General features: G+C 41.2%; 2 protein-coding genes across 3 annotated transcripts in view; one reads left to right on the top strand and one right to left on the bottom strand.

Annotated features, from left to right (window-relative positions):
- The window catches only part of LOC124113740 (dnaJ homolog subfamily C member 21-like), a 40,340-nt gene extending 27,819 nt beyond the window's left edge, over positions 1 to 12,521 (bottom strand). The window contains exons 1-4 of the mRNA XM_048399656.1: positions 12,292 to 12,521; positions 9,126 to 9,254; positions 7,825 to 7,919; positions 135 to 260 (exon numbers count right to left, since the gene is read on the bottom strand). Coding sequence (XP_048255613.1) covers positions 135 to 260; positions 7,825 to 7,919; positions 9,126 to 9,254; positions 12,292 to 12,400 — 459 coding nt within the window. The 5' untranslated portion in view covers positions 12,401 to 12,521. The remainder of the gene's footprint in view (positions 1 to 134; positions 261 to 7,824; positions 7,920 to 9,125; positions 9,255 to 12,291) is intronic.
- A 2,273-nt stretch (positions 12,522 to 14,794) lies between these two features.
- Positions 14,795 to 23,528, top strand: part of LOC124113739 (tyrosine-protein kinase Src42A-like) — a 43,696-nt gene continuing 34,962 nt past the window's right edge. For both annotated transcript variants that reach the window (XR_007222166.1, XM_046474248.2), the window contains exon 1: positions 14,795 to 15,395. Coding sequence is in view for 1 of the 2 variants with exons in the window: in XM_046474248.2 (XP_046330204.1) it covers positions 14,977 to 15,395 (419 nt within the window). In the remaining variant the exon portion in view is untranslated. The remainder of the gene's footprint in view (positions 15,396 to 23,528) is intronic.

The following is a 23,528-nucleotide window of genomic DNA, read 5'->3' as shown; positions in this document are numbered from 1 at the left end:
CAAGGAGTGTTAACCTGAATTACTGTTTCCAACAAACTTTACTTTTAATGTTGTTGTGGAAATAAAGAAAATATTGCAGTGTCTAATACACTGTTTGTACAGATGAGTGATCAGAGAGTTGTCTCCCCACATACCTCTTCATAGGAACTTTCTGAGTTGCCGAACTCTGGAATCTCGTAGTCGCTGTCCTTGTCCTCCATGAAGGGGTAATCCTCCTCCGCCAGAGTGTGGAACACCTTGCTGTACACCGCATAGAAGCCCTGCACAGGAATAGAGTGGCAGGAGTAGTGTTGAGTGTAGTGGCAGGTGTAGGGATGAGTGTAGTGGCAGGTGTAGTGTTGAGTGTAGTGGCAGGTGTAGGGATGAGTGTAGTGGCAGGTGTAGTGTTGAGTGTAGAGGCAGGTGTAGGGATGAGTATAGTGGCAGGTGTAGGGATGAGTGTAGTGGCAGGTGTAGGTATGAGTATAGTTGCAGGTGTAGGGATGAGTATAGTGGCAGGTGTAGGGATGAGTATAGTGGCAGGTGTAGGGATGAGTGTAGTGGCAGGTGTAGGGATGAGTATAGTTGCAGGTGTAGGGATGAGTATAGTGGCAGGTGTAGGGATGAGTATAGTGGCAGGTGTAGGGATGAGTATAGTGGCAGGTGGAGGGATGAGTATAGTGGCAGGTGTAGGGATGAGTGTAGTGGCAGGTGTAGGGATGAGTATAGTGGCAGGTGTAGGGATGAGTGTAGTGGCAGGTGTAGGGATGAGTATAGTGGCAGGTGTAGGGATGAGTGTAGTGGCAGGTGTAGGGATGAGTGTAGTGGCAGGAGTAGTGTTGGGTGTAGTGGCAGGTGTATGGATGAGTGTAGTGGCAGGTGTAGTGTTGAGTGTAGTGGCAGGTGTAGCATTGAGTATAGTGGCAGGTGTAGGGATGAGTGTAGTGGCAGGTGTAGTGTTGAGTGTAGTGGCAGGAGTAGGGATGAGTGTAGAGACAGGTGTAAGGATGAGTATACAGGCAGGTGTAGGGATGAGTATAGTGGCAAGTGTAGGGGTGAGTGTAGTGGCAGGTGTAGCATTGAGTATAGTGGCAGGTGTAGCATTGGGTATAGTGGCAGGTATAACATTGAGTGTTGTGGCAGGTGTAGGGATGAGTATAGTGGCAGGTGTAGCATTGGGTATAATGGCAGGTATAACATTGAGTGTAGTGGCAGGTGTAGGGATGAGTGTAGTGGCAGGTATAGCATTGGGTATAATGGCAGGTATAACATTGAGTGTAGTGGCAGGTGTACGGATGAGTGTAGTGGCAGGTGTAGGGATGAGTATAGAGGCAGGTGTAGGGATGAGTGTAGTGGCAGGTGTAGGGAGGAGTATAGTGGCAGGTGTAGGGATGAGTATAGTGGCAGGTGGAGGGATGAGTATAGTGGCAGGTGTAGGGATGAGTATAGTGGCAGGTGTAGCATTGAGTATAGTGGCAGGTGTAGCATTGAGTATAGTGGCAGGTGTAGTGTTGAGTATAGTGGCAGGTGTAGGGATGAGTATAGTGGCAGGTGTAGGGATGAGTATAGTGGCTGGTGAAGCATTGAGTATAGTGGCAGGTGTAGGGATGAGTATAGTGGCAGGTGTAGGGATGAGTGTAGTGGCAGGTGTAGGGATGAGTATACAGGCAGGTGTAGGGATGAGTGTAGTGGCAGGTGTAGGGATGAGTATACAGGCAGATGTAGGGATGAGTGTAGTGGCAGGTGTAGGGATGAGTGTAGTGGCAGGTGTAGGGATGAGTATAGTGGCAGGTGTAGGGATGAGTATAGTGGAAGGTGTAGGGATGAGTATACAGGCAGGTGTAGGGATGAGTATAGTGGAAGGTGTAGGGATGAGTATAGTGGCAGGTGTAGCATTGAGTATAGTGGCAGGTGTAGGGATGAGTATAGTGGCAGGTGTAGGGATGAGTGTAGTGACAGGTGTAGGGATGAGTGTAGTGACAGGTGTAGGGATGAGTATAGTGGCAGGTGTAGGGATGAGTGTAGTGACAGGTGTAGGGATGAGTATACAGGCAGGTGTAGGGATGAGTATAGAGGCAGGTGTAGGGATGAGTATAGTGGCAGGTGTAGGGATGAGTATAGTGGCAGGTGTAGGGATGAGTATAGTGGAAGGTGTAGGGATGAGTATAGTGGCAGGTGTAGGGATGAGTATAGTTGCAGGTGTAGGGAGGAGTATAGTGGCAGGTGTAGGGTTGAGTATAGTGGCAGGTGTAGGGTTGAGTATAGTGGCAGGTGTAGGGTTGAGTATAGTGGCAGGTGTAGGGAGGAGTATAGTGGCAGGTGTAGGGTTGAGTATAGTGGCAGGTGTAGGGAGGAGTATAGTGGCAGGTGTAGGGTTGAGTATAGTGGCAGGTGTAGGGTTGAGTATAGTGACAGGTGTAGGGTTGAGTATAGTGGCAGGTGTAGGGAGGAGTATAGTGGCAGGTGTAGGGAGGAGTATAGTGGCAGGTGTAGGGTTGAGTATAGTGGCAGGTGTAGGGTTGAGTATAGTGGCAGGTGTAGGGTTGAGTATAGTGGCAGGTGTAGGGTTGAGTATAGTGGCAGGTGTAGGGTTGAGTATAGTGACAGGTGTAGGGAGGAGTATAGTGACATATGTAGGGATGAGTATAGTGGCAGGTGTAGCGATGAGTGTAGTGGCAGGTGTAGGGAGGAGTATAGTGACATGTGTAGGGTTGAGTATAGTGGCAGGTGTAGGGTTGAGTATGGTGGCAGGTGTAGGGATGGGTATAGTGGCAGGTGTAGGGATGAGTATACAGGCAGGTGTAGGGATGAGTGTAGTGGCAGGTGTAGCGATGAGTATACTGGCAGGTGTAGGGATGAGTGTAGTGGCAGGTGTAGGGATGAGTATACAGGCAGGTGTAGGGATGAGTGTAGTGGCAGGTGTAGGGATGAGTATACAGGCAGGTGTAGGGATGAGTGTAGTGGCAGGTGTAGGGATGAGTATAGTGGCAGGTGTAGGGATGAGTGTAGTGGCAGGTGTAGGGATGAGTATAGTGGCAGGTGTAGGGATGAGTATAGTGGCAGGTGTAGGGAGGAGTGTAGTGGCAAGTGTAGGGATGAGTATACAGGCAGGTGTAGGGATGAGTGTATTGGCAGGTGTAGGGAGGAGTATAGTGGCAGGTGTAGCATTGAGTATAGTGGCAGGTGTAGGGATGAGTGTAGTGGCAGGTGTAGGGATGAGTATAGTGGCAGGTGTAGGGAGGAGTATAGTGGCAGGTGTAGGGATGAGTGTAGTGGCAGGTGTAGGGATGAGTATAGTGGCAGGTGTAGCATTGAGTGTAGTGGCAGGTGTAGGGATGAGTGTAGTGGCAGGTGTAGGGATGAGTGTAGTGGCAGGTGTAGGGAGGAGTATAGTGGCAGGTGTAGGGATGAGTATAGTGGCAGGTGTAGGGATGAGTGTAGTGGCAGGTGTAGGGAGGAGTATAGTGGCAGGTGTAGGGATGAGTGTAGTGGCAGGTGTAGGGATGAGTGTAGTGGCAGGTGTAGGGATGAGTGTAGTGGCAGGTGTAGGGATGAGTGTAGTGGCAGGTGTAGGGATGAGTATAGTGGCAGGTGTAGGGATGAGTATAGTGGCAGGTGTAGGGATGAGTGTAGTGGCAGGTGTAGGGAGGAGTATAGTGGCAGGTGTAGGGATGAGTATACAGGCAGGTGTAGGGATGAGTGTAGTGGCAGGTGTAGGGATGAGTATAGTTGCAGGTGTAGTGTTGAGTATAGTGGCAGGTGTAGGGATGAGTATAGTGGCAGCTGTAGGGATGAGTATAGTGGCAGGTGGAGGGATGAGTGTAGTGGCAGGTGTAGGGATGAGTGTAGTGGCAGGTGTAGGGATGAGTGTAGTGGCAGGTGTAGGGATGAGTATAGTGGCAGGTGGAGGGATGAGTGTAGTGGCAGGTGTAGGGAGGAGTATAGTGGCAGGTGTAGGGATGAGTGTAGTGGCAGGTGTATGGATGAGTGTAGTGGCAGGTGTAGTGTTGAGTGTAGTGGCAGGTGTAGCATTGAGTATAGTGGCAGGTGTAGGGTTGAGTGTAGTGGCAGGTGTAGTGTTGAGTGTAGTGGCAGGAGTAGGGATGAGTGTAGAGACAGGTGTAAGGATGAGTATACAGGCAGGTGTAGGGATGAGTATAGTGGCAAGTGTAGGGGTGAGTGTAGTGGCAGGTGTAGCATTGAGTATAGTGGCAGGTGTAGCATTGGGTATAGTGGCAGGTATAACATTGAGTGTTGTGGCAGGTGTAGGGATGAGTATAGTGGCAGGTGTAGCATTGGGTATAATGGCAGGTATAACATTGAGTGTAGTGGCAGGTGTAGGGATGAGTGTAGTGGCAGGTATAGCATTGGGTATAATGGCAGGTATAACATTGAGTGTAGTGGCAGGTGTAGGGATGAGTGTAGTGGCAGGTGTAGGGATGAGTATAGTGGCAGGTGTAGGGATGAGTATAGTGGCAGGTGTAGGGAGGAGTATAGTGGCAGGTGTAGGGATGAGTATACAGGCAGGTGTAGGGATGAGTGTAGTGGCAGGTGTAGGGATGAGTATAGTGGCAGGTGTAGGGATGAGTATAGTGGCAGGTGTAGGGATGAGTATACAGGCAGGTGTAGGGATGAGTATAGTGGCAGGTGTAGGGATGAGTATAGTGGCAGGTGTAGGGATGAGTATAGAGGCAGGTGTAGGGATGAGTATAGTGGCAGGTGTAGGGATGAGTATACAGGCAGGTGTAGGGATGAGTGTAGTGGCAGGTGTAGGGATGAGTATACAGGCAGGTGTAGGGATGAGTGTAGTGGCAGGTGTAGGGATGAGTATACAGGCAGGTGTAGGGATGAGTGTAGTGGCAGGTGTAGGGAGGAGTATAGTGGCAGGTGTAGGGAGGAGTATAGTGGATGGTGTAGGGATGAGTATAGTGGCAGGTGTAGGGATGAGTATAGTGGCAGGTGTAGGGAGGAGTATAGTGGCAGGTGTAGGGAGGAGTATAGTGGCAGGTGTAGGGAGGAGTATAGTGGCAGGTGTAGGGTTGAGTATAGTGGCAGGTGTAGGGTTGAGTATAGTGGCAGGTGTAGGGTTGAGTATAGTGGCAGGTGTAAGGAGGAGTATAGTGGCAGGTGTAGGGTTGAGTATAGTGGTAGGTGTAGGGTTGAGTATAGTGGCAGGTGTAGGGTTGAGTATAGTGGCAGGTGTAGGGATGAGTGTAGTGGCAGGTGTAGGGAGGAGTATAGTGGCAGGTGTAGGGATGAGTATACAGGCAGGTGTAGGGATGAGTGTAGTGGCAGGTGTAGGGATGAGTATAGTGGCAGGTGTAGTGTTGAGTATAGTGGCAGGTGTAGGGATGAGTATAGTGGCAGCTGTAGGGATGAGTATAGTGACAGGTGGAGGGATGAGTGTAGTGGCAGGTGTAGGGATGAGTGTAGTGGCAGGTGTAGGGATGAGTGTAGTGGCAGGTGTAGGGATGAGTATAGTGGCAGGTGGAGGGATGAGTGTAGTGGCAGGTGTAGGGAGGAGTATAGTGGCAGGTGTAGGGATGAGTGTAGTGGCAGGTGTAGGGATGAGTATACAGGCAGGTGTAGGGATGAGTGTAGTGGCAGGTGTAGGGATGAGTGTAGTGGCAGGTGTAGGGATGAGTATAGTGGCAGGTGTAGTGTTGAGTATAGTGGCAGGAGTAGTGTTGAGTATAGTGGCAGGTGTAGGGATGAGTATAGTGGCAGGTGTAGTGTTGAGTATAGTGACATGTGTAGGGATGAGTATAGTGGCAGGTGTAGGGATGGGTGTAGTGGCAGGTGTAGCATTGAGTATAGTGGCAGGTGTAGGGTTGAGTGTAGTGGCAGGTGTAGGGATGAGTGTAGTGGCAGGTGTAGGGATGAGTATAGTGGCAGGTGTAGGGAGGAGTATAGTGGCAGGTGTAGGGATGAGTATAGTGGCAGGTGTAGGGAGGAGTATAGTGGCAGGTGGAGGGAGGAGTATAGTGGCAGGTGTAGGGATGAGTATAGTGGCAGGTGTAGGGATGAGTTTGTTTATGTTTTGTTATTTAATGCTGCACTCAGCAATATTCCAGCCATATGACGGCAGTCTGAAATAATGAGTCTGGACCAGACAATCCAGTCATTGACACCATGAGCATCGATCTACACAATTGGGATACGATGACATGCATCAACCAAGTCAGCTTGCCTGACCACCCAATTCTGTTAGTTGCCTCTTACGAAAAGCATAGTCACTTCTTAAAGCAAGCATGGTCACTATTTACAGCAAGCATGGACATCATTTATGGCAAGCATGGTCACTATTTACGGCAAGGACGAGTACAGTGACAGGTAGCGGGTCAAATACAGTGACAAGTACAGTGACAAGTACAGTGACCAGTACAGTGACCAGTACAGTGACAAGTACAGTGACAAGTACAGTGACCAGTACAGTGACAAGTATAGTGACAAGTACAGTGACAAGTACAGTGACCAGTACAGTGACAAGTACAGTGACAAGTATAGTGACCAGTACAGTGACAAGTATAGTGACCAGTACAGTGACAAGTATAGTGACAAGTACAGTGACAAGTACAGTGACAAGTACAGTGACAAGTACAGTGACCAGTACAGTGACCAGTACAGTGACAAGTATAGTGACAAGTACAGTGACAAGTATAGTGACAAGTACAGTGACAAGTATAGTGACAAGTACAGTGACAAGTATAGTGACAAGTATAGGAACAGGGGCATGTTTATGGTGAAAAGGCAGGTTTTGTGTGTCTTGAATCAAATTTGCTAGGGTTCTGAATTCACTGAGTCACATCCCTCGTCCTTTTCCATCAACAATGTGTTCTTATTCTGTTGTGCCTTAATGTCCAGGGCTTGGACAATACAGCTACTGTGCGATCCAATATGTATCACAATACCTTGCTTACAATCCAATAGTATCACGATATTTGCATATGCTCTTATATGTTGTGCACACGCCATCTTTGTCGTAAACAGGATGGCCAAATACCTGCCACACTGACGATTTACAGTTAGCTGAGCTTTTAAGTCCAACCATCTTGCCATAGTAGTACAAGCAGACAAACTAAACGGTGATTGGATACTTAGCAATCGAATTGTTTGGCTTTGCTGAAGCACTAGAAAGGTGGGAGCTCTTTACCAACTGCATTGATAATATTTGCAGTCGAGAGTGTGCCAGTGTCAGTTAAGCCTAATAGATGAAAATATTTACATTTGCATTTCTCATTAGTCTTTGTTTTGTTTACAGTTACTGAAGAAAACATTTAAGGTAAGCATCAATATTTTTTACTTCGTGACTGTAATCGATACTTATATCGAGAAGTGCAAAATCACGATGCACCAGTGTATCATCCCACCACTATATATGTCAATGCACTTACCGTATTCAACGTAATATGCGCCCAAGGTGCTCTCAAATTTAGAAATAGGGAGTTCTTATTAGAATATAATTTTGGTGAGAAAGAAGACAGAGTTGAAAGATCGTAAATTTTGTGGTTTATGCTAACAGTCTGAAATGATACAAAAGAAAAGTCTGTGGGTATTATCACTACAGATATATTTTCCAGAATTTAATTGCCCATAATTAAGGGTGCATATAACACACGAGTGCATATTATACATGATTAAATAAGTGTACATTTATCAATCAAAAGGGGTGCTAATTAACAAATATCGCCGTGGGCGCTTATTAGAGCGGGACGCTTACGTCGAATACAGTATCAAACCATTCACGCATTCACTAATACAATGAATAAAGTCAGTAATAGAATGGCTATTGTCTCTCTTGAAATAAGTGTGGCCTAACATCTTCATCAAGTGTATAATAGTTACCTCAGCATCATCTCCGAATCCTTTGTAGCAGGCTGAGTTGAAGTACTGAAACACATCCAGGGAGTTGTCCTCGTACTTGTCACCTCGCCCTAAGCCTGCAGCCCCACATCACACTTGTTCAAAAGTATCATATATACACAAGATGGACATCCAAGTGCTCCGTCACAATACACATTTGAGATACACTAAGACTGATTATCCAGAATTCAGATATCTGGAAACCCTCGCCTTCTGGGTAATTTATTGAAAATTATTTTTTTAGCCATATAATTGATCTACAAATCAGGATGGTCTTTTTTTGTGACCACAATAGATAACAATACCTAAAACATAAAACTTCCCCATGCAATCCAAATTGTAAAAGAACTCAAAATCACTGCTAACAGATTCAAACTGGACCTGTGGGTAAAATATTTTCATAATATTCAAATACTTAAGTGTATATTATTAAATCAATTAAACAATTCCTGGGGTGAAAGTCAACAGCATGTAAAAGGCATATCTTCTAGTAATTTTTATCAAAGCATGGTTGTATTTATATGACAATATAAGATAGCTGCGATAAATTGCAAAGAGCAATGCAGAACGAAGTGTGGTTTATTTCAGGATAAAACATTGTTTTATCATGACATCAGTTCTGGAGATTTTAAAATGTGCTTGCAACTTGATGATGTATGTGGGATGACATAATTTTTTAGAGGGAACTGTCTAGTGAGTTGTTCCCCACAGATGTAGCTAGGTGACACAGACAAACGGAATGGCCGAAAGGTCACATCCAAAAGTGGGAGAGATATGACAATCGGTATTAGTAATAAAGGTACAGATAATTGATGTGAGGATTGTGAGAATATGCAGGAAATGCCAAACTTATACCACCTGTTCATAAAATCGTCTTTTCGGACAGATTCTATTCAGGAAGTCATCATTAATAAAATGAAGGTAACTATTTTTAAAGCTTGCACATTTTATCAACATCCTTAAAGAGACTGTACATAAAGTTGATATCTCATATAAGAAATAAACAATTTGTGGTCATTGTTTATTGTACAACAAAACGCTGCAGGGAGAATAAACCATGAACTTGATTAATTACTGTAAAACGTGAAATTAATGCATCTCCAAAAGAATGGGAACGCTGGCCCCTAGCCAAAAATGCGACTCAATATGAATGCGACAGCCCCTCCTCTCAAGCATCAGTGGATTTATATCTAAACAAAATATACTTGTGCGCTGGCTAATTTCACGTTTTACAGTATGTGAGGACATTCCCAAGTTAATAACAGCAGGTGTATGTGCCTCACCTCCCCTCAGGATGGCCTCCCTGTGCTTGTCGTACCACGCCCGCTCCTGGGGGTCACTGAGAACCTCGTAGGCCTGCTGCACCAGTCGAAACTCCCTGGTAGCTTCCTCCACGTTGTCAGGGTTCTTGTCTGAAACACAAACATGTGGTCATCATCACACACTCCTCACAGTGTCAGGGTTCTTGTCTGAAACACAAACATGTGGTCATCATCACACACTCCTCACAGTGTCGGGGTTCTTGTCTGAAACACAAACATGTGGTCATCATCACACACTCCTCACAGTGTCGGGGTTCTTGTCTGAAACACAAACATGTTGTCATCATCACAGACTCATCACAGTGTCAGGGTTCTTGTCTGAAACACAAACATGTGGTCATCATCGCACACTCCTCACAGTGTCAGGGTTCTTGTCTGAAACACAAACATGTGGTCATCATCACACACTCCTCACAGTGTCAGGGTTCTTGTCTGAAACACAAACATGTGGTCATCATCACACACTCCTCACAGTGTCGGGGTTCTTGTCTGAAACACAAACATGTGGTCATCAACACAGACTCCTCACAGTGTCAGGGTTCTTGTCTGAAACACAAACATGTTGTCATCATCACAGACTCATCACAGTGTCAGGGTTCTTGTCTGAAACACAAACATGTGGTCATCATCGCACACTCCTCACAGTGTCAGGGTTCTTGTCTGAAACACAAACATGTGGTCATCATCACACACTCCTCACAGTGTCAGGGTTCTTGTCTGAAACACAAACATGTGGTCATCATCACACACTCCTCACAGTGTCGGGGTTCTTGTCTGAAACACAAACATGTGGTCATCAACACAGACTCCTCACAGTGTCAGGGTTCTTGTCTGAAACACAAACATGTTGTCATCATCACAGACTCATCACAGTGTCAGGGTTCTTGTCTGAAACACAAACATGTGGTCATCATCGCACACTCCTCACAGTGTCAGGGTTCTTGTCTGAAACACAAACATGTGGTCATCATCACACACTCCTCACAGTGTCAGGGTTCTTGTCTGAAACACAAACATGTGGTCATCATCACACACTCCTCACAGTGTCGGGGTTCTTGTCTGAAACACAAACATGTGGTCATCAACACAGACTCCTCACAGTGTCAGAGTTCTTGTCTGAAACACAAACATGTTGTCATCATCACAGACTCCTCACAGTGTCAGGGTTCTTGTCTGAAACACAAGCATGTGGTCATCATCGCACACTCCTCACAGTGTCAGGGTTCTTGTCTGAAACACAAACATGTGGTCATCATCGCACACTCCTCACAGTGTCAGGGTTCTTGTCTGAAACACAAACATGTGGTCATCATCACACACTCCTCACAGTGTCAGGGTTCTTGTCTGAAACACAAACATGTGGTCATCATCACACACTCCTCACAGTGTCAGGGTTCTTGTCTGAAACACAAACATGTGGTCATCATCACAGACTCATCACAGTGTCGGGGTTCTTGTCTGAAACACAAACATGTGGTCATCATCACAGACTCCTCACAGTGTCCGGGTTCTTGTCTGAAACACAAACATGTGGTCATCAACACACACTCCTCACAGTGTCGGGGTTCTTGTCTGAAACACAAACATGTTGTCATCATCACACACTCCTCACAGTGTCGGGGTTCTTGTCTGAAACACAAACATGTTGTCATCATCACACACTCCTCACAGTGTCAGGGTTCTTGTCTGAAACACAAACATGTGGTCATCATCACAGACTCCTCACAGTGTCAGGGTTCTTGTCTGAAACACAAACATGTGGTCATCATCACAGACTCATCACAGTGTCAGGGTTCTTGTCTGAAACACAAACATGTGGTCATCACAGACTCCTCACAGTGTCAGAGTTCTTGTCTGAAACACAAACATGTGGTCATCATCACACACTCCTCACAGTGTCGGGGTTCTTGTCTGAAACACAAACATGTGGTCATCATCACAGACTCCTCACAGTGTCGGGGTTCTTGTCTGAAACACAAACATGTGGTCATCATCACAGACTCCTCACAGTGTCGGGGTTCTTGTCTGAAACACAAACATGTGGTCATCATCACACACTCCTCACAGTGTTTACAGTTTTGCTTTGTAATGTTGATATATAACACTCGGTCTATTCTGTGTTCTTTTGGTACACTGCTTTGGCCTTACAACATGGCGGCCACATGTTTTGTGAATGACATGTTCTTACAGTAGTAATGATGACATATTACGGGATCGCACATTGACTTATGACATAGCATCAATACTATTGAAAACACAACAAACAGTATCAGAATCTATACCAAATCATCACAATTACAGTATAATAAAGAAGTTCCATAAACTTCCATAAACTTTTGTCTACTTTGTCAACATCTAAAAATGTCTATCAAACAATGTGAACATATGAGTTTAATTTCAATTATTGCTTGTTATACAAAAAGTCATAATATTAATAAGGCCGTGTTTTCACATCACAATAGTAGTTTGAGGTGCAGTTTTAGCGATAACCTGGAAAAAGGCCCTTGATAAAAGGTATGAGCTCCATTGCCTCGTCTGTAAGCTATACATGAACTATAACCATGATAACAGGAAACGTTAAGGAGCCAAGGACCCCCCTAATTTCCAACACAGCAATGAAAATTGCATCACAACAATCAAGATGTGTAATCAATCAATCATTACAAGCCTGGGAAGAATTTTTGCCAGGTTTAACTTTTAAGTCATCAGAGATGAAGAGTATTGTTCAGTCAAGATGTCACTCTTCAAACTCAATATCTATTCAAACCTCATCAGTCTCCTAACTTATATTACAATAGGTGCTTTTCAAATGTAGTTACCATATGGTTATCTGATGTACAAATGAGTCTGAAGTACATAATAGCCCTTGAAAAAGATACTATACAATGTGTTTCAAATTTGGTATGTGAAGCCCCAAAATGCCATTTTAATCTTCAGTCGTTAATCATATACTGAATTACGAAGCTGTTGACGTTTGTGTCAATCGTTAATTCGTTTCAGGAGACAATGTGATCAGACAATAGATACGTAACACGAACATAATACCGTGTCATGATAAAGACAAATAAAATTTCAAATAAGGCCCGTGAGGGCAACATATCAACAAAACAGTCAGAACTTGACCAACCTGGATGGTATTTCAAGGCTAATTTCCTGTACGCCTTCTTCAGATCGTCGTTATTTGCATCTCGCGGAACACTTAGGACCTCGTAATGACACTTTATTGTCGATGACATTTTTACCCATATGTTGGTTGACCGTTACGTTCAGATGTCAATCAATTATTTCACACATTGCACAAGCACATGTTGTGTTGTGGTGGCACTCTCCTTTGAGGAAGTCGATTTCGGTCAATCAAAGGGGAGTAACTTTTACGTGACTACAACGGAATTATGTCCCTTTGACCATAGGCCACCTTCTGTGCCTTGCACACACGAAAACATAACACCCTGCATTGCAAAAGTTAGTCTTTTGTTTAGGGCATCCTTTTCGAAACAAAACATAACCTGGACCTGTAACTGTTTTTGTACTAAATAACGTTACTCTCCAAAAGTAATGGATTTGCGTTTAATAGGCTCTTACAAGTTGACAGGTGACAAAGTGGACGCAATAACGGATAACAACTTTTTTTAATATAGCATTATAGCGACCTTTTGGTATAGATGCTTATACCGTTGTTAGGTAAGGATCTGTACCGAAACGTCACTATAATAATGTATATTAAAGAAGTTCTTGTCCATAAATTGTTTCCACTTTGTAAATAACTGTCAGACAAAAAAATATTTGTTTTGTATGCAAATTCGGTCACACTGGTGAAGGACAAATATCACGCACGCTTTAAAAGAATTACGAATAATAAAAAAGGTTTTAACAACACATTAAGCCACATCACAACATACAATGGTCTTTATCTTAAATATATATATATAACCCGCACACAAAAGCAGTTGCTTTAAGAACAATATTTAATTATTTTCTTTACATGAAAATAAATGAAAGACAAGTTATTCAAGGCATCATCAGTGTGGCCTAACAGTTTCCCCTGGACATTTCATTTGTAAATAATGTTATCATCTATGGGTAACACACATAAAACACACGCAAGCAATTAAGACATCTGTTAAAATTCCAAATGGGTTGTTAATTACTGGTCATGCAGGAACGTGTAATTGAGCGCTTGCCGCTTTGCAGTTGATTGATTGCAATATGCACGTGTTCATTTCCGGTAGTTCTTTCACCTGGTGTGACATTTACAATAGGCCACCTGGCCATTTACAAAGGATTTCGACTGGGATTTAATGGTTACGCAAGAAGTGGGCGATATTTGACGCATGCACAATTATTTGTCAATTAACGTGAACTACACAGAGAACATTGATGTGTCCGTTATCTGAAATCATTACAACCCCTGGTTATATTGTTAGTGAGACCTATATGCTATGGGACAACTATTAAGGAGCAAGAATTGTTGGGTAAAACATATAATTTTTCACAAAAACGTTTAAAAGGTCCATTGCAATGATCATATACGCGTTTATTTTACCACCTCGATTTTAGAAAGGATGAGAATCATCGCGACGTGCTACAATTTGCTATTTTATACTTCGCTGAACAAATTTCCATTCGTTATTCATTCATCCGTACATCACAGTATTATCTGTTCGTTCTGTAATAGTTCTTCCTTAACGCGATTGTTGGGGTGGACGCGGGACGTATTAATTCCCACACTTCTGGACGCATACTGATATAACATGATAATTTAAAGGTCTATTTTTTCAAGGCCCTAGATATTGAATTCTTTTTAGATCGTTTTGAGCGGGGAATTTGGAAATTAAGTTATTATACCAGAGACCATATCGGTATATGGTCCCTGTTTTGAGGAAAACGGATTAAGTATAATCAGAGACCATATGCCGATATGGTCTCTGGTATAATAACGTGATATCCAAAGTCTTAAGTTTTAGAAAAGGTTACAAGTATAAAATATGCGCAACATCCATAATTCATTTTCACCAATAACATTTGTTTTATTGAACAATGTTTTATACATGAATCAATTAATTGTGGCAACTGGCCAAAAATGTTATTGTAGATCTAGACATCTATATATCTGCTAGATGGATATATTTAAAAGACGATATACGAATTTCCAATATTCTTGTTGACCCTGCAATTCCATTTCCTAACACAATAATAAGCAGCCAGCCTCACGCTATCAGTTAAATTAACAATACACATTACAAGCAGCAATGACATATCAATCAATAAAATGAATCGAATGATTTTCAGGAAGAGCTCGATCTAATTTTGACCTAATTCGCATGTGACAGATGCGTTGATTGGATGATAGTGGTAATGATTTCAAGAGAAAGTTCCAAAGCTGACGACCAATGAAATTGCTCGACTCAAATTACATAGAGGGGACTGACTAACCCAGGGCGTATGAATCTCGCACCTTGCATCACTGTTTTGATTTGAATAATGTTGTTGTAATCATCTCAATAGTAGTTCTATTTAATATATAACAAGAATTACAATAGTTCTCAACATAAGTTGTAAGATATTCTTCCTTGTTCACATCATATGCACTTTCTTTACGCCGAACCTTTTCCGGCGGATGTACATTGTAAAGGTAGTTGTTCGGCGCCGGCTGAGATCATCACGAATATTTCTGAATAATGTCAATGAGATCGTCTCCCCTTGCGGATAAATTACGAGGATGGCATAGGACCACGGCCGGGTGTAAGGGCTGAGAACGTCCATTATTTCCCTAGGATTACTGTTTTCGTTTGGCTACTCTATTTCATAAAAGATGGGAAACTGTTTCGGTGGTTCCGATCACACCCCAGCTCCAAGAACCAACAATGGAGGTGTGGAAACCCCTCAACGCACGAAACCAGCGTCGGAAAATGGTGCTGTGAGCGTGTCGAGCACTGGGGGATCAATTGTGACAAATGTGAACCAGTCGGCAGCATCTCCGATTGCAGCATCTCCAAAACATCAGTCAGAACAATCGTTAGGAGAGCCTCTCTCCTCGAGTAAAATATTTGTTGCATTATACGACTACGACGCAAGGACTGATGAAGATTTGAGTTTTAGAAAAGGGGAACACTTAGAAATTCTAGACGATACCCAAGGGGACTGGTGGAATGCTAGATCCAAGATTACTAAAAACAAGGGATATATACCGTCCAATTATGTGGCCAAGTTAAAGAGTTTAGAATCCGAACCGTAAGTATACACCGTTTATTATGATCCACCCCTGCATACTTCTGAATGAGGTCAGAGCAAATGTGTATACGAGCAGGGTGTGTTCGAAAGCTGCTATGATAACTATGCTGCCTATTAACAGCAACATCTCCTCGTAAATATCACTGAATAAAGGTCAGTTTAGTATAAATGCCACATGGATATCAATTAATCTCTGTGTCATCTTGCTGCAGAATTATGATTCTCATCGCTTAGTGACTGTTGCAGACAGTGGGGTGTAGTTGTGGCTGGTCGCTCATTTGACAGATGGGCAGACTGACTGCATGACTATCGTTTGCTAATGTATGTTTGTTATATCAGTGCTTATGCAGGTGGTGTGACTCACTTTAATGTCATCTTCTATCCAGTTACTGCCAATGTTCATGAGGGAAAACCACAGATGTCGACATTAGCATTGTGTAAAATTGGAATTTAGGGCAGGGTGACAAAATAAATAATGGGCCTATCAAATTTCTCTCTCATGGCAATATTTCCTTCTGCAGGCAGTCTCTTAGTAGAACAAGAGATGACAAATCATTGTAGTTGGCTGCCCTGTGAGTTTTATCATTGTTGCATAATTTGTTATTCAATATTATGTATTAAGGTGATAAGAGCTTATCCTTCAAGTGTCAGATATGTGTTAGTGAAATCAGTAGTCAAGGAAGTTGGCATAAAGCCTACTTCTTAGTATGTTTGAAGACAATCTTTTTCATGTTTTCATGGTTATTGCTAACAGTAACAGTGGTAGAAGCTAGGGGTGGCCCTTATGATGACATATAGACAGGAAAACCTTACACATTTTAGAAATATCAAGTGGTTAAATAGTTCTGCAATTCTAACCATTGCATCATTCGAAATTTTGATGGAGGTAAAGGGAGGGGTTATAAGAACACCCCAAACATGATGAACAGGATTATATATTTACTAAACAGTTGAAGCTGCTGTTGAGATCAAAACACTGAGCATTTGACACACATATAGGCCTTACATCACTATAACTGGCATGAGGTTTTGCTTAACCATTGTCAACATTCTCCATTTCGCACACGACAAAGATGTTATGTTTTTGGAGAAAAAGAATGCCAGAAAAACAATGTTTGATGTTGTGTATTGTATGAGGAGTGTTTGAAGGATCAGTTGACACTGACATGCCAATTTATGAATCTTTTGTCAAGTTATGCCAAGACACATAAGACACATTGTTGTGTTATATTAGCAGTGGTGAGAAAACTACTCCAAGTAAAACAGAGTTAAGGTTCAGTGAAGAGAAGGTCTAGCTAGCTACGAAAAGCCTTGATTTTTAGTGTCAACCTTGAAAAGCCTTGAAAATCCCCCAAATAGCTTGAAAAGCCTTAAATTTGTAGAAAATGACATATACAAACTTGTTGATAAATGTATTGGAATCCATGACAGACTATATTTTTTTATTATAGTTGTAAAATAAATCTTTTTGGAAACTTTGTGATGTTCATACTGCTTGTAAGGTCTTTTGACTACTCTATAGTATGCTGGATATGAATAAAACCACATTGGCTGACAGACTTAAAATGCCTTGAAAATGACAGTTGAAAGTCTTGAAAAGGCCTTGACTTTCCGTATTCCATATCTGTATGAACCTTGAATGAGTCTTTTTGCTGAATTTAGGTTGACTTCTTTGTTATTTAAGTTCAGTTTGCTTATCAGTCATATTTTTATTCTTTTTTTTGTTTTATACATTTTTTTCACCTTTTCCCTGTTACATGAGGAGGATGGCCATCCAGGGCAATGGTCACCCTCCCATTCTGAAGACAATGTATGTATACATTTGGGAAAATTAAATACAAGTATTGGAAATGGTGCCAAGGTGATTTTTAAGAAATATAACACAACATACACACAGTCAAGCATTCAAAATATTATGCAAACACTGATCCTGGCAAGAAACAAATATGAGAAAAGATACATATGTTATTGCTGTTCTGCTTCTTCAAACAATGTGTGATAAAAGATCCATGATTTATAAAATGTAGCTACATTACCATTTGTAAAGGCTATATTCTTCTCAATTTTGTATCTCCGACAAACATCTTTTTGAAATATTGCAAAGCAAAGATAAAATAAGGGCTCGTGATGTCAATCACTGGATTTTCTGGTCCAGACACAATTATTTACAGATCATCATCTCAGCTGGAATATTGCCTGATTACTGAGTGTGGCATTACACAAGAAGCAATCAAAACAAACTACTAAAAACATCTTGTGTACGTCATTCATTTTAGTTTACACATAATACTAGGGGTGAAATGATACAGCATGGTCACGGTACGATACGTATCGCGATACATAGGTCACGATACAAGGTTCAAAACAAAAAGCTTTAGACACATGTTCGTAGCAGCTATTTTTAGTAGACAACTTGAAACCCTAATTACAACACATTTCTTGATATTTGACTGACAGTAATGCTGCTTGTCATTTTTCGTGTAGTAAGTAATTTCATTTAGCGAGTGTATCGTCTAGTATTGATATAGAAGAAAACGTATCGTGTATCATATCGTATCATGAAAACTCATGGTGCACCAATGCATCTTTTCCCCCCTACATGATACAGTGAATGTGTGATATGCTTGTGATGATCGATTTAACTTGACCTGATTAGCTTGGTATTTTGGCCCCCAAATGTGCAGCAAATGTCAGTAATAATTCCCCAATTGAAATTTTTCTTTTGTTTAGGTTTTCATGCTTAGTTTTACATTATTGCATTGAAGGCAGTTAAAATTAAATGCTAAAAATACCTCTGAATCTAGGAAAATAAGAACTTAAAACCCCAATTTTGAACAAGATAATGATGTTTCCCTGCCAAGGGTACTTAGTTTGGAAGCCTAGATAAATCCCTGGCCAGTTTAAGATCATGGAACCGCAGAGCTCCAGATAAGCTGCGTATCTGAGTAAAATACACATCAGAAATGCAGAAATACGCAGTAAAATAAAATCCAAGCGTATCAAATACGCTACAAAAATATAACTTGTGCGTATCATCAAAATATTGTGAAGTAACCCTGCGTATTCGATTCGCAAATCAGCAACTAATTTTGAAATTATAAATGGGCATTCCGTCAACCTTGCCAAACTCCAAGATGACAGTTACATCATGATCATTTGCCATCACACTATCGTGGTATTTTTAGTACTACAAAGCTCTCGAACCCACACGACACCAGTTTGCAGGGACTAGATGAATAGTGTTTTTTAAATATTTAACTTAAATACCCACATGTGTAGCAACTATTGGGTAACAGAAATTTGAATACCCAGATAGAATTACTGATACCCAATGATTTTAAAATGCATGGGTAAAATACCCACAACACCAAAAGCTTATCTGGAGCTCTGGTACCGGTAAATTCTCACTGTTGAATACAGGAACTAGCAGAAGACTAGCAACAATGTTACATGCTATTAGCAAAAATCATTCTTGAAAGCAACACCCCTGGGGTTGTAGAATGTCCATTTCAAGTGAATTTAACATGTTCAGTGAAAAATCCCCAAAGGTGGAAATTCCATTGTTTCATTTGATATAAGATGTCATATTCTATGAATGAATGTAATTGTGTTGATATATCCGCCTTGGAAATTAGGGAAAATACTACTGTGTCATGATTATTTGCATAACAACAGGATACAGATAAATGTCAAGAGGTTCGTCTAATAATCATAATTCTTAGTAGAAAGGAAATTTTGTTGAAACCTTCATCACGTTATTGTTAATGGGGATTGGTATTCAAGGCAAGACTTTTGATTGAAATCAATTGGAATACAGATGCCTTCATCATGTGCATACGGTATGTTCAGTATGAAAATGTGCGAATGCCACTTTAGACATTTTCATGATTTATTCAAATTTTGAGAGGACATTCACCTGATAAAGGACAATAAGTAGCTCTTAAACATTGTATAAAGAACAAAAGAAGTTGCCATCCATAAACATCTGATAAAAAATGTCTTGTAGACACTCTTCTACATCATTACCAAATTAAAAAAGAATTGTTGTGACCTATTTGGATGACAATCAGTGTTATGGTTATCCTACAAACTGAGCTTTAAAACCCAAACAGTATTGCAACCTTATTGTCATTCATCGAGATGTGTATCAGTGTATTGATATAAAGTGTATATTGGAAAAAAAGGGTGCACTATACTCAAGAAAATATGGTATCATAACAACCCTAGTATGCCAGAAATTATGGAGTTCTGTCATTTCCTTTTCTTTGTTTACAATACTCGGCCAAAAGCTTAAAGCAAACCTGTGTGGACTCGCAGGTTATATGAGGTCCCAAGCAACCTACAGCTGTATCTCGGTCAAACAACTTAATGAATCGGTGGTCAGACTTGGTGACTTGGTAGATTGCATGCCATCATACCACAGTGGCCGGATATCAATCACTGGATTGTCTGGACCAGACTTGATTATTTACAGGCTGCTGTCACGTAGCTGGAATAGCTGAGTGAAGCATTAAACAACAAAAACAAAACAGGATGTAGCAAGTCCTATACTGTCTGACACGTTAAAGTAAACTTAGTCTCCGACTGTGTAGGTATGTTCACATACAATGAGAGGTGACGACAGGCACAGAGGGAAGTGTAATGGTCATCTCGGTGTAGTGACCATGGTGACGATCAGTTCCCAGTACTACACACTGGTGCTGATGTAATCAACCCACACACACTGGCTAACCCCCGCTCCCCTATTTAAAAGTAGACATGCATTGTTGTGTGGTACATTCAACAGATTCATAATGACAAGCCCCACCATGCATACAAATTTCCTTCTGTTATTATGAAAATAGAACAGTTGACCCAAATGTCTCGTATTTGGGTTGGTCCCATTTACTCAGCTTTTGAATGACAGAAAAGGTGTGTCACGACTTTTAACTGGGTGATGACTGAAGATGAAATTGAGGCGCTGTTCGGCCTAATTTGATATTCATTATTTAGATCATGTGTTTATTGAAATTGTTAAACCATTTATTATTTTAGAAATACCACAAATAAGATCAAAATGAAAATGTTTTGCCTTCCATTTCCTGATAAATCGGAATCTTTTTGTTTGTGCATATCTTGTCAATTTTCTTGTCGGATTAAGATTCTGTTTTCAGCTGGAATTTTATTAACAGATACCAAAGTCCAGCAGTACAATTTGTCCAGAAACATGATCGACCCATACTATTTTGAAATCCATTATTGATTGGATTTTGATTTGAGTATTGGTTTAATCATTTCTGCTTTGATGATTAATCAGTAAAGAAAGAAATATTCGTGAATCATCCAGAATCGGATTTCATCAACAACAAATCAAGGAATATCGCTTTCATTAGCACCACAGTGTGTGTTTAGTTCTTTGTTATGTGAAAGAAAAGGCAAATATTGCACCCTTACCCTAGATGCAGTTTGCCTCTTGTTCAGGATATACTCGGAGCAAGAAGATACTTCGTTATTGAATTTGTTACTACACATTCAAGGAAAAACAAATTTTGTTGTTGTTTGGAAAAGCTATGATCTTCAATTTAGTAGAAATAGATGATTAAGACAAGAGTTTATCTAGAATCCTAAAGTAAATGTCCTTCGGGAGATTGGGAAACAATAGAAATTTTGTTAAAAATTGGGATCTCTTTGGTATTTTAACCTTTAACCATGTTAACATGGTAGATGTTGTATTGATATTTTAACATTGCATTCAGCATGGTCGGAACCATGTGTAATGTAAAACTTAACATTAAATTCTCTTACTTTTAATTTGCCTGTTATCAGTGTTATGACCTCTAAAATACAATAACATTAATTATAACTATATTAGCATGAACTGGGAATTATTTGATTCCAGACATTTTACAGATATTTGCTGCAGATTTAGAGCTGAATATTTAGAGCTGAATATCAGCCATTGAGCATGTCTACATTCATCCCTGTAAAGACAGATCATTATTGTGCAGAGATGTATTGGCTCACACAGGTGAGTGACCTGTGGGTGTCGCTCTGTCTGTCTACAGTAGTCTGTCCTGAAGCTTATGATCAGTTAAAAGGGAATACAACTGACAGTGTTGAACCTCCAGGGTCTGTTTCTATTCATACATCGTATATGATGTCAAACTTCCTATGTGAAGTTTATTGCCCTGTCTCCTTATTTGATATGCTTGAGGGACGATGGGGTAGCCTTGTGGTTAGGGAGTTCACTCGTTATGCCGAAGGCCCAGGTTTGAATTTCAACATGGGTACAATTTGTGGAGCCAATTTCTGGTGTGTCCCCGGCCATGATGTTGGAATATTGCGAAAACGGAGTAAAAACAGCTCACTCACTTATTGATATGCTTGGGATCAACATATTTACAACTGCTTGAAGGATTTCTTACATTTGATTTTATTTGGCAATCAGATTCAGATACAAATGGTTGTCTGCATTTGAAAAAAATTATGGGATAGATTTAAAAATCCATGAACTTGTGTTCTCTCTGGCATGCCTGACACTTATAGTTGGTATAGCTTGATTATTATATTGCATCTAATGTTTTTCATCTTTGGAGCAGTGCCTTGCTTTTAAGGTTGAATATTTCATCTAAGTCATAAAAATTGAATGTAGTGTTTGTGATTTCAATGTTTTGAAGGATTTTCTTGTACAAATCAGTTGCCTTGGCCCATCCACTGATGCTGGATACTTGTTCTTGATACCAGAACCATAGCGTTCTTCCTTTAATGTCTCATGACAGTTAAACTCTATGCGATAAGTTGGTCTGCCTGTCAGCCAGAGACAGGCCAATCAACACAAAGGTTTTACATGTAATCAATGTTGACCCATATCATGCATTTTGACAATTTGAAATATTGAATTAACAGTTGAACAATCAGGTTTTATGCTGACCTTGCCTATTGTATTGGTAAATAAATAGGCTGGAAATAGAGGATGCTCTTGGGTAGCCTAAAAAGGGGGTTCTTTAAGACAAAGTGTATGTTGTATTATTTTTTGTTAAAGTTTCGTGCAGTCTGTCTTACATCAAGGAAATTGAGAAAATTTAGTTGAGGTGGTCTGTGCCAAACACTTAGGAGACGCCTTGCTCGAACTCATCTACTGGCAAATAGTTTATGATGTTGATTATAGGTTATCTTGAAATGAACTTTCAAGACGGACAGGATTTTACTAGAATCATGCTTTGGACTTGTGCCTAAAGCTTTTTGTCCATATGCACGAGACACAAGTTAACTGCAGCTGTGAAGTAGAAGTGGTAGCAGGGTGCGGGTCAGATATTGATGTTCCACTGTTTCCTGAAGCAGCAACTGGGACTGATTAAGTTAGGTGCATCGCCATGGTTTGTGCTTCCATCTGAGTATCTCATGATACGGTCATGTGTCAAATGAACACGAAGATCTTTAATGTGGTACTGGTGCAAACATTCATTGTGATATATACCATTTTCAGAGGGTATGATCAATCCTTTGATACAGCTTTTTTGTAATGTTAGTTTCAGGTTTTCATGTATCATCAAGATACATATTGTATTGCCGTGAAGTGTTTCCTTTCTGCTGTGGAAACAATTGATTCAGCTGATTTAACCCGAGCACATCAGGAATTTGATGACATCAGTTTGTGCCAAAAACTTTTGAGGGTACTAGCCTGAACTTGGCTTCGGCATCCTTATTACTAATTTTAGTGTTATATTGGCAAATATTTCTGAACTTGCCAGACAGAACAGAATTTTGCTAAATTTTGACAAAATCAGTGACATCTATAGACCTTTGAAGATCTGGGGTAGGATAGGTCTTCAGCAACCCATGCTTGACGTAAAAGGCGACTATGCTTGTCATAAGAGGCGATTAATAGAATCGGGTGGTCAGACTTGCTGACTTGGTTGATGCATGTCACCGTATACTAATTGCGTGGATCGATGCTCATGATGTTAATCACTGGATTGTCTGGTTCAGACTCGATTATTTACAGACCGCCGTCATATATCTGGTATATTGCTGAGAGCGGCGTTAAACAACAAACCAAAACTAGACTCTGGTTTAGGATTAGTGGTTAAACATGTTAAAGTTGCAGACTGTGACATGGGCTTCAAAGCTGTGATTTTTTTCTAGAGACAATTG

The sequence above is a fragment of the Haliotis rufescens genome, unplaced genomic scaffold, assembly GCF_023055435.1.
Source record: "Haliotis rufescens isolate VD_foot unplaced genomic scaffold, xgHalRufe1.0.p SCAF_2, whole genome shotgun sequence".
NCBI classification, from domain to species: domain Eukaryota; kingdom Metazoa; phylum Mollusca; class Gastropoda; order Lepetellida; family Haliotidae; genus Haliotis; species Haliotis rufescens.
The sequence above is the reverse complement of the archived record's forward strand: the minus strand, read 5'-3'. Positions and strand labels throughout refer to the sequence as shown.